This window comes from Alligator sinensis, unplaced genomic scaffold (genome assembly GCF_000455745.1).
Source record: "Alligator sinensis unplaced genomic scaffold, ASM45574v1 scaffold131_1, whole genome shotgun sequence".
NCBI classification, from domain to species: Eukaryota; Metazoa; Chordata; order Crocodylia; family Alligatoridae; genus Alligator; species Alligator sinensis.
The window spans coordinates 3,692,480-3,704,217 of record NW_005841830.1 but is presented as its reverse complement, the minus strand read 5'-3'; the positions used below and the strand labels follow the sequence as shown (position 1 = coordinate 3,704,217).

Genomic DNA, 11,738 nt, shown 5'->3' with positions numbered 1-11,738 from the left:
CTAAAAGGCCCCCCCCCCCCCCCCCCACGCGCACACACATTCATTTCGAGGGAGTTGGTTGGCTTCAGCCTGCTCTCCTAATGGCCCTATAGATTTCTTCCCTGTGCCCTTTAACTCTTGCCTTGTTTGATTCCTAGATGTGTATGTCTAGGAGTGGTCAGGGTGGGCTTCTATATAGTTGTTTCTCAGCAGTAGCTTGTAAAATTCAGTAAATAGAGTTGTTAGGAACTTATTGTCTCCCTTCCAGCATGCCAGCAATTTGGTGCCTGCTGGAGTTAACCTTAGGTAAGCATATAATAGACAAACAGACATCTAGCATTCATAAAACATCACAGGCAGCTCTTTTGTACTTGATCCAAATGGCTTCCTCCCCCATGTGTCTCAGCTGCTTGCAAAGCAGTTGTTGGCAGAGGTGCAGCAGATTCTCTGCTTTCTGTTCTCGTGCTTGGCCTCACCCAGCACAACTGGAAGCAGCCATTTCAGGAAAAGTCCAATAGGGTTATCAGAATCGTAGGCTGGAGCAGTTGCTCAGTTGTGATCACTACACTGAATGTGGTCAGTAGTTTGAGCTGTGAGAGGTTCATGTGTATTAAGTGACAATGAAATCTTCAGCTAGTTTAGCTGTTAAGCTCTAGCAAATCACTACTGAGCCTGTAAAAGGGGTCATAACCTGACCAAGTTTAAATGATGCTTAAAAAAAAAGGTAGATAGGTTCTTCTGTGCCTTCTGTCAAGAAGCTGTTTAATTTGCAGCTTGCAAAGATAAATACATGAGCCCCTGGTTATTTATTACTTGATCATGGAAGGAGACGAGTGTCTGACCAACCTTGTCTCCATCTATGATCAAATCATGAACTGCTTAGATGTGGGAGGCTCAGTTGATGTCACATACTTGGATTTTAAATAGGCCTTTGATATGATCCCATGACACGTATGGAAACCCCTCCCCCCCCCCCCCCCCAAAAAAAAAACCAACAACAAACAAACAACAAAACCTGTGGGGTTGTGGGCTGGCAGACTCCACTGTCAGGTGGGTTGGGAACTGGTTAAGGGGTCGAACCCAGAGGAGTGTTAGTGGTTAGTTCTGTATCATCTTGCTGGGAGGTGGCCAGTGGTGCCCTGTAGGCTTCAGCTCTTGGCCTCATGCTGTTCAACATCTTTATCAGTGATTTAGACGAGGATGTGGAAAGCATGCTGGCCACGTTTGCAGAAGATACTAAGTGGTCATGCTAGGGGATAGGATGTGAATCCAAGCAGACCTGGGCAAGCTGGAAAGGTGGGTGGAGTGGAACTGGATGCAGTTCAGTAAGGATAAATGTAGAGTGCTTCATCTGGGAAGAAGTAACCAGCAACATGAATATAGTTTAGGAGGAGATGTCCTGGCCAGCATGATGGCTGAAAGTGACCTCTGGGTTATGGTTGGTCATGGGATGAACATGAGCCACCAGTGCGACGCTGTAGTCAGCAGAGCTAATCGCATGCTGAGCTGCAGTAGCCAATGTGTCACAAGCAGGGCTAAGAAAGTGATACTTCCTCTCTACTCGGCTCTGGTGAGACCTTAGCTGCAGTACTGTGTACAGCTCTGGGCGCTGCACTTCAACGAGGACATGGAAAATCTTGAAAGAGTCCAGAGAAGGGCCACAGGAATGTTTAAGGGCCTGGAGGACAAACCTTATGCAGAAAGACTAAGGGATCTGGAAATGTCCAGCCTGGAGGAGAGAAGACTGAGGGGGGGACTTGGTGTCTGTCTAAATATGTAAGGAGTGAATATTGGGAGCTGGGAGAGAAACTGTTCACTAGGGTGCCCCAGGGGAGGACAAGGAGCAATCACCATAAACTGTCAGAGGATGGTTTCAGGTTGGATGCAAGGAAGGGTAAGGGTGACCAGAATCTGGAATAGACTTCCCAACGAGGTGGTGTAGTCCCCAACCTTGGAAGTCTTTTCAAGAGGAAACTGGACAGACGCCTTGCTGGGATCATTTAATCTCAGCAGTATTTCTGCTCAGAGCAGGGGGGTTGGACTCGATCTTTCGAGGTCCCTTCCAGGCCTTAATTTCCATGATTCTGGGATTCTTTCTGCATGTTGCTGCTTATTTGCCTGACCTCTTAATATCTGTTACAGATGTTATGTTGGTCAACATGTGTTTGCTGGTTAGAAACTTGCAAAACAATGGCTGGATTTTCAAAACTGCTTTACAGTGCCTCTTGGTTCCTATTTTTATTGGATGCTGAGATCTTTTGAAAGTCCTGGTCACTTAGTTTACGTACCGTAAGAGGAACTGAGCTCTCCTAAGAATTTGGTCTTGTTTGCAGATGCTAATCCCTCATGGCATTCTGTCCCTGATGTTGTCCTCTTTTATCTAAATGTCGGGTATTTTAGCTATGGAGCACAAAAAATACTGTATACAAGTTAGAGGGAGCCAGGTTCTGTGAAGTCGGAGTGCTCGCACGTCGGGCATTAGTTTAAGATTCCAGCAGGAGTAGAAGCAGCGAAATGTCCAGTCAGGCTTCAGATGGAGTTTGATTAGTTTACAAACGGGATTAGAAAAAAGTGGTTGCTGGCAAGAGCATGGTTTTAGCTAATAATAACCCAGGTCCCTTTCTAGTTCTTTGTTTTCTAGAGATCCCCAAAACCTGCTGTGCCAAAGTTCTAATAGTCAGACTTGGGAGTATTGCTATTGCCTTTATGAAGGAAAAGAACTAAAGATTGAGTTGCTTTCCAATGCTAAATGTTAATTACATTCTGTGGTGGTCTATTTTGCAGTGTCTCCTGTGGGTATTCACCTGGTGATTTAGTTTGGGCCAAGATGGAAGGTTATCCCTGGTGGCCATGTCTGGTATACAACCACCCAATTGAAGGAACACTCACCAGAGGGAAAGGGAAATCCTCTCGTATCCATGTTCAGTTTTTTGATGACAGTCCCACAAGAGGCTGGGGTAGCATTAAATAAATAAGGCCATATAAAGGTAAGAGACATAATTTAACTACTTGAAAGGGGAAAGGGAAGAGAAGCTGTGTGTTGGGTAGAAATAAATGCTAGGCTGGGGCCCAAGGAATTTTATTTTTAATTTTAGCCCTGCTATTAAAGGCTTGAATTGCCTGGGGGGGAATCTGTTCCCCATTGTATAAAATGGTAGAAGCTTCCACTTCCCCTCACAAATTCTAAATATATTGTGGATTATACAATCCTTTGAACAGGTATAATGCTAGACAAGTTCTACTAGTTTTTCAGCTTTAATTTCCAATTCTAAGAAGTCTCATTGCTTTTAAAGGAACTTTTCTGAAAAACTGGGCTTTTTTTTTTTTTAAACACTCCTTACAGTGGCATGACGAAGGCCTAAACTTGTACTTTGATAGAACATTATCAAGAATCAAATCAATCTGTTGTACAATACATTTGATCAACAATGGTATTTATTTTCTAATTATATTTTTGCTACATAATATTAACCTGAATTAAACTATGGGTTCCGAGTAACACATCTTTCTTAATTTGCTAGCTAGCCACCATATTGAAGCTTATGGGATTTGGTTATACAAAATCAGTGACACTCTTTAGAACTGACACTGCTATTTACTAACAACAGGAACTGAATTCAGAATTCTGTTTGTTAGTGGTATGCCCGTCCCTTTTGTATTTATGCACACTCAAGTACACTGTATAATTCCCTTTACTTACGTTTCTGTGGCTTATTAAAAATGAAAATGGCCTGAATGTTTAATGTGTGCTTCGTATCAAATACATCTACATTTGTCTGCATACAATTGGTCTTTATCTTCCCCACAGAAAATAAGCTGATGATTCCAGTCTTAACTGAAAACTGGTAGAATTTTAAAAAGAAGAAAGGAAACAAATGAAGAGTCATAAGTTTCTAACAAAAATGTGCTATATTTAATATCTTAAAACGCTGGGCCTACTGGACAATGCAGTCAACACAGGGCAGACTAGAACAGGGGTGGGCAATTATTTGGGCTGGAGGGCCACTTAGGTTTTGGTGAGCTGTTGTGGGCCGCGGAGGGGGGGACTGGGGAGATGCCTGTTGATCCTATCCGGCCTGCCAGCTACTGTTGGGAGCCTGAGGAGGGAGGGCTGCACCCCATGCCTCTCCATTCTTCTGGGGCTAGGCCAGGCCAGGCCATGCAGCATGCAGACTCCTCTGTCCCTGCTCAGCTTCCTGTTGGCGCTGTGCAGTCCTGGCACCGTGGCTCCCAGCAGGTGGGCCCACATGGGACTGGGCACAATGCAGCATGCTGGGTAGCCATCTTGCCTGTCTGTCACAATGACCTATAGCTGCCCTGGACAGAGTGCTCTCCCCTCCCCTCCCCCACCCCCATGGTTGGCATGGACTCATCTCCTAGTGGTGCGGCAGCAGCTCATCACAGCGGGAAAGTGAGTGAGATGGCTGCTCAGTGCTCTGCATTGCGCCCTGTCCTGTGCAGGCCCAGCTGCTATGGACCGCCTTGCCATTACTGCACAGCCACAGTACCGACTGGAAGCTGTGCAGGGTAGGGGGTGGATGCTGGGGTGGGCAGGGAGGAGCGGAGGCATCTGCATGTTGTGTGGCCTGGCTCTGCCTGCAGCAGAGCAGAGCTGAACAGGGCGCAACCCTCCCTCAGGCTCCCAGTGACAGCCCGTGAGCTACGTAGGATCAACTGGTGGGCCAGATGCAGCCCATATCTTGCCCACCCCTGGACTAGAGTATTTCTGTCTAAAAGGCAAAGCATGTGCTTTTTTTGTCTTGCCTATTCATAGAAATAGAATTGGTGTTGCTTTCTACAACCCTGAATTGTATATTTCTATTTGGTAGTCTTGAAAAAAATCCATTTCGGAGACAACCTGGCTCTTTGTCAGCACGGAGGTGGAAAAGGATCTTGGAGTCATTATTGACTCCAAGGATCTTGGAGTCATTATTGACTCCAAGATGAACGTGGCTCGGCAGTGTGGGGGAGGCGGCTAGGAAGGCCAACTGTACCTTGTCGTGCATCCACAGGTGCATTTCAAGCAGGACCAAGGAGGGGATCCTCCCCCTCTATGCGGCACTGGTCAGGCCGCAGCTGGAGTACTGCGTCCAGTTCTGGGAGCCGCACTTTAAGAGGGATGTGGACAGCATCGAGAGGGTCCAGAGGAGGGCCACTCGCATGATCAAGGGACAGCAGGGCAGGTCCTATGAGGAAAGGTTATGGGACCTGAACCTGTTCAGCCTCCAGAAGAGAAGGCTGAGGGGGGATCTTGTGGCCTGCTATAAACTAGTCAGGGGGGATCAACAGGCACTGGGGGAGTCCCTGTTCCCCCGAGCGCCGCCAGGAGTGACCAGGAATAACGGTCACAGGCGGGCGGAGGGAAGGTTTAAGTTGGACATCAGGAGGCGCTACTTCACGGTCAGGGCGGCTAGGGTCTGGAACCAGCTTCCAAGTGAGGTGGTGCAGGCTCCCACCCTGGGGGTTTTTAAGAGGAGGTTAGATGACCATCTTGCTGGGGTCGTTTGACCCCCAGTACTCTTCCCTGCCACGGCAGGGGGTCGGACTAGATGATCTGCCCAGGTCCCTTCCAACCCTAGAAACTATGAAACTACTATAAGAACTCAGACACACAAGTCTCCAAATGGCCCGTGCGAGCCAGTTTATTGTGCATGCACGCAATATAGAATTTGTCTTGGCCCACCTATTTGTCAGTGTGTTCACGGTACTCTCAGCATTAACGTCGTGAATTGACCTTATGATGTCACTGAAACTTAGGGCTCTGGTAGTATTAGTTGATAAATAACAGCAAGATACTTTTAGATTAGGACTGTCCAATTTCTAGGCATTCGGGAGCCAGATGCCCTGTAGGCTGCACCACCAGGCACTACACACTTGTAGGCCACATCAGGATGAACCATGGTCCTGCAGGCTGCATGCTGTGTGGACATCCGCCCTCACAAATGTTGCGTTTTACACCCAGCCCACCCTACTCTGTCCTCTGCATAGTCCTTTTTCCCCTCTACCCCCCCCCCAACTGCTACATCATACACCCCCATTGGGCGTTTCTCTTCCCCTCTTTCTGCACTGCTGTATCACACGCTTGTGCTCCCTCCTGCTACAGATCTGTATGGCACCAGGCTCCCCTTTAACTCTGCCAGCCATGCTGTGCTATGCTCTGCCCTGTCCCCTCCTTGGGGTGGAGGCAGGCAGCAAAAACTGAAAGCTGGCTGGGGGAGGGAGCCCAGAGACTGGTTGTTGTTACAGCTAGAGGGATGGGGGAGAGCAGCAGTTGGGCAGGAGCTGGGGATCCTCAACATGACCCCTTATGGGCAGCCAATTGAACAGACCTGTTTTAGCTGGTTGGACTCTTCCACTGTATTTGTAAATAGGGGTGCACCGATAGAGATTTTTGGAGCCGATACCAAGAGCCAATTTTTAGGGAGGCATAGTGTCCAATGCTGATCCAATTTCTGATGCACACCCTGGCAGCTTGAAGAGCTGTGCCCGGCTGGTAAGTCTGTTGTGGTGGAAGGGGAAGGAGAAGGGAAGGGGCGTGGGGGAGGAGATTGAGGTCCCTGTGGTGAGGAAGGAAGTGGGGCTGGGGTTGGGGCAGGTGCGTCCCGGGCAGGGCATGGGATGGATCTGCAGCTCGTCCGGGGGCCCAGGCAGGGGTGTGTGGCTCCCACTGCTGTGCGCACCCCAGAATTTGCCATAGCTCCCACTGCCTCCCACCCCGAGCACAGCCCCGGCCCCAGCCCGCAGCAGCAGCAGCCCTCCTTACACGTAGATCCATAGGCACAAGCCCCCCATGCTCTCCCAGGATACGCACAGCTGCGGGAACTGCCCACCACTCTCCACACTCCCCAAATAAGCCACGGCTCTGTCCCGTGTCCTGCTCTACCCCAGCTGGGCAGCGCGTGCCCCAGCCCCACTCCCTCCCTCACTTCATGGGTCTTTCTGTGCCCCACGCCCCTTCCCTTCCCCTTCCCCTTCTATTCCAACAGACTTACCAGCTGGATGCAGCTCTCCAAGCTGCTGGGCTGTGCTCCTCGCCACCTGAGTGCTGCACTGCAGCTGTGCGCATGTACAGGGCATTTATCAGCCACGTCAGCCAATAAAAGCTGATTTTCAATGCAATCAATTTTCTTTATATTGCTGCCAATCTGATATCGGTGCACCTCTAGTTGTAAAGTGTGTACTGTAATGGGAACCTTGGGCTCTTATGATATGGAAGCCAGTTTGCTAAAACTCCACCCAGTTTCATAAAATAGTCCATATGGAGGGTTTAAGGAGCTGTTTCAGCCGATTTTCAGTGTCACATTGTGACCTGTATTTGGGCTTCCATACCATTTTTTTGTTTTCAACGATGACTGCTATTGTCAAACAGACGCTTTCCGTTAATATTCTTTTCTGGATTTGGATTTTATCTTAGACTAGGATAAATATTTTTGACAAAGCTAAATAGTTGTAAAAATACAAATCTTGTTCATGCAGGATTTGATTATTGCTTCTTAGTGTGATGTGCTCAGATCAAGTGTAGTTATTTCATTTGATAGGTATGCAGAGCAGTCCTTGAATGCAAAAATTGTCATCACTTTTTAATGCAGAACAAGTGATAGATTCATAGATGTTAGAGTTGGAAGGGACCTCAACAGATCATTGAGTCCGACCCTCTGCCCTGGGCAGGAAAGAGGGCTGGGGTCAGATGACCCCAGCTAGGTGCTTGTCCAGCCTCCTGTTGAACATCCTCAAGGTAGGGGAGAGCACCACCTCCCTTGAAAGCCCATTCTAGATTCTGGCCACCCTTACCGTAAAGAAGTTCTTCCTGATGTCCAACTTAAATCTGCTCTCTCTGTTTGTGGCCGTTGTTCCTGGTTATTCCAAGGGGTGTCCTAGTAAACGGGGCACCTACTACTTCTTGCTGCCCTGCTCCAATTAATTTGTAAACAGCCACAAGATCCCCTCTCAGCATTCTCTTGCAGAGGCTGTAGAGATCCAGGTCCCTCAGTCTCTCCTTGTAGGGCCTTACCTGCAGGCCCCTGATCATACAAGTGGCCCTTCTCTGGACCCTCTCAAGGTTATTCACATCCCTCTTGAAGTGCAGCACCCAGAACTGGACACAGTACTCCAGCTGTGGTCTAACCAATGCTGCATAGATGGCAAGTATCACCTCGCCAGACCTGTTTGTGATGCACCTGCTAATGCACAATAAAATGTGGTTAGCTTTACTGATCACTTTGTCACATTGACGACTCATGTTCATGTTGGAGTCACTATGACTCTGAGATCCATTTCTGCTACAGTGCTGCTGAGAGGGTCATCCCCCAGCCTATAGGCATGCTGGTGATTCTTTCTCCCTAGATGTAACACTTTGCACTTGTCTTTGCTGAACTGCATCCTGTTCTTTTCTGCCCATTTTTCCAACCTGTCCAAGTCTGCTTGGATTCGATCCCTTCCCGCTAGTGTGTTTGCTCTACCCCATAATTTTATGTCATCCACGAATTTGGACAGGGTACTCTCCATGCCCTCATCCAAGTCACTGCTGAAGACATTGAGCAGCACAGGTCCAAGGACCGAGCCTTCGGGGACCCCACTGCCCACAGCTTTTTAGGTCAATACTGACCCATTCACCACCATTCTCTGGGTGTGACCCTTAAGCCAATTTGCCACCCACCTGACCATGTAATCATCTATGTCACAGCCTCTACCCTCTCAGTTTGTTTATGAAACTAGGATGTGATACCGTATCAAAGGCCTTCTTGAAGTTCAAGTAGATGACATCTATCTCGACTCCTGCATCTAAGCATTTTGTGACCTGGTCATAAAAAGAAACTAGGTTAGTCAGGCAAGATCTACCTGCTATGAACCGATGCTGGTTGCCCTTCAGCATTATTTTTCCCGCTGGATTCCCACCAATTTGATCCTTGATAATTTTTTCAAAGGTTTTCCCGAGGATAGAGGTGAGACTAACCAGCCTATTGTTACCTGGATCCTCCTTCCTCCCCTTTTTGAAAATAGGGATCATATTGGCCCTTTTTCAGTCCTCTGGGATCTGTCCAGAGTGCCACCAGTACTCAAACAGCTGTGCCAGTGGCTCTGCTATGATGCTGGTTAACTCCTTCAGCACCCTTGGATGAAGATCATCTCGTCCTGCTGACTTAAACACATCCAGCCCCTCCATGCATCCCTGTACCAGGTCGACACTGACCACTGGCGGGCTTGTGAGACTAACCAGCCTATTGTTACCTGGATCCTCCTTCCTCCCCTTTTTGAAAATAGGGATCATATTGGCCCTTTTTCAGTCCTCTGGGATCTGTCCAGAGTGCCACCAGTACTCAAACAGCTGTGCCAGTGGCTCTGCTATGATGCTGGTTAACTCCTTCAGCACCCTTGGATGAAGATCATCTCGTCCTGCTGACTTAAACACATCCAGCCCCTCCATGCATCCCTGTACCAGGTCGACACTGACCACTGGCGGGCTTGTGTTCCTCCTGTGTCTATCTATAATGCAACTGGGTGATTTGTCCTGATCCATGTTCAGGAATACAGAAGTAAAGAACTCATGAGTTTTTTACAAGCTTCAGCTCTTTGGGATAGAATTATCTCAGTTTGAGTTGGATTGTGGGTCTCTTGGGTGATGCAAAATGTTGGATAATAGTGGTCCATTTGACCCTTATTTTAAATGAAGAGGGTGCATGGTAATGCTAAAAGACTAGTCATATCCTACACTTCGTTTTGTGTTCCAACAAAATATTTGCATGTCTTGCAGATTCAGCAGACAAAGAAACACAGAAGGGAGGCATGTTTTACAGTTCAAAGCCTGAAATTAAAAGAGCAATGATCTTAGCAGACGATGCTATGCTTAAAGATGCAAGAAAGCGGCTTGAGCTTGCTGTGTGCAATGAACCTTCAGACACGGAAGATGAGGAAATGGAGGTAACAGTTTTCATTTTACCATGGTCTCTCTTAGAAGTAGTTAGAAGAGGAGAGAAATGTGTGCTTCCTGTGCTGATTTATCAGTCAACTATTGTCTTGTGTTCTGTTTCTCAAAGAACCCTTTTCTTTGTGTCCTGAATTGGGAGTAACTCCAGTCCAGTCTGATTGAAATGAAATCCTCTATTAGCTAAAGTGTATCATCCCTAGCTCTCACAACTAGAAGAGCACCGATATATTGGATTGGAAGAAGAAAATTGTCTATATTGGATATTGCCCCAATCGGGCTAATAATTTGGCCAATAAATACCTATTCTGTGTGCAGCTGCAGCGTGGGGAGCTGCCTCCAGCTGGTAAGTCAGATGGGGAGGGAAGGGGCATGGTGGGGGCAGATCAGTGCCCCCGCAGTGCGAGAGGGGGCAGGGGCAGGCACTGCCCAGCCGGGAGGGAGGGGGGCAGAGCATGGGACGGAGGCACAGCTCCCCGAGGGGCCCCCCCTCGCCCTGGCTGGGCAGTGCCTGCCCTTGCCCCCTCCCTTACTGGGGGGGGGCGTTGATCTTCACCCCCATGCCCCTTCCCTCCCCTTCCACCACACCGGACTTACCGCCTAATGGCAGCTGTATCGGATATCGGATCAGTATTGGCCAATATAACTCCTTAAATATTGGCCCCTAAATCCCTACTCGCAACTTTCTCATATGGCACCGTCTCTCCCAGCAAACTAAGGAAACTCATTAAGCTTTTCATTAACAAGCTAAGGAAATACAGACTTGGTATTGTATGGTGAATATATAACTGGTTGGATCATTGCATTCAGTGGATAGCCATCAGTGGCTCAGTGTCTAGTTGGGAGGAGGTACCAAGTAGGATTCCTTGGGGATCTATCCTGGATCTGGTATTGTTCAACATCTTTTAATGATTTATATGATGGGATCAAGTGCATGCTTAACAAATTTGCAAACCACATGAACATGGGAGAAGTTGCAGATGCTCTGGAAGCTAGGGCTAGGATCCACAATGACCTGAATGTGCTGGAGAAATGTACAGTCAGTTGGATTAGAATTAGTAAGGACAGGTGCAAAGTCCTGAATTTGGGATGCAATAATTGCATGCCCAAATACGGACTAGGCTGCAGTACTGCAAAGAAGAACCTAGGGGTTAGAGTAGACCATAAACCAACACTGTGTTCTTGTTGCAGAAATAGCCAACAGCATCCTGGGTTGTATTAACAGGAACGTCACTGGCAAATCAAAGGAAGTGATTCTTCCATTCCACTCTACTTCCATTCCATTCTTCCAGTGTTCAACACTGCTGAGGCTTTACTTTGAGTACGGCTTTCAGTTTTGGGCCCCACACTTAAGAACAAAGTGGACAGTTTGGAAAGAGTCCAGTGGAGGGCAACAAAAGTGACATGGGGTCTGAGGGAAAAGATTTATGAAGAAAGGCTGAAAGAACTTGGTTATTTAGTCAGGAGAAGAGAAGACTGAGGTGGGATTTGATACATCTTCCAGTACCAGAAGGGTAATTAAAGAGCGGGTGCAGATGGGCTTTTCTGTGTGGCCATAGGGGACAGGACTAGGAATGATGGCCACATATTGAGCAGAGGAAATTTAGATTAGAGATTGGGAGGAACTTTCTGACTATGAGGGTGGCCAAACATAGGAACAAGCTATGTAGAGAAATTGTAGAATCCCTATCCTTGGAAGTTTTCAAGAGCAGGTTAGACAGACTGGGATGGTTTAGTCAGGGCTGATCCTGCCTTGAGTAGGGAGGCTGGACTAAAGGACCTTATGAGGTCCTTTCCAGTCCTACTTTCCTGCGAACCTATGAGTCTTTGATCCCTC

General features: G+C 47.8%; 1 protein-coding gene across 1 annotated transcript in view; it reads left to right on the top strand.

The window, feature by feature from the left end:
• The first annotated feature begins 2,766 nt into the window (after positions 1–2,766).
• The window catches only part of MSH6 (mutS homolog 6), a 28,009-nt gene continuing 19,037 nt past the window's right edge, over positions 2,767–11,738 (top strand). Inside the window, exons 1-2 of the mRNA XM_006014726.2 lie at positions 2,767–2,966; positions 9,731–9,897. Coding sequence (XP_006014788.1) covers positions 9,763–9,897 — 135 coding nt within the window. The 5' untranslated portion in view covers positions 2,767–2,966; positions 9,731–9,762. The remainder of the gene's footprint in view (positions 2,967–9,730; positions 9,898–11,738) is intronic.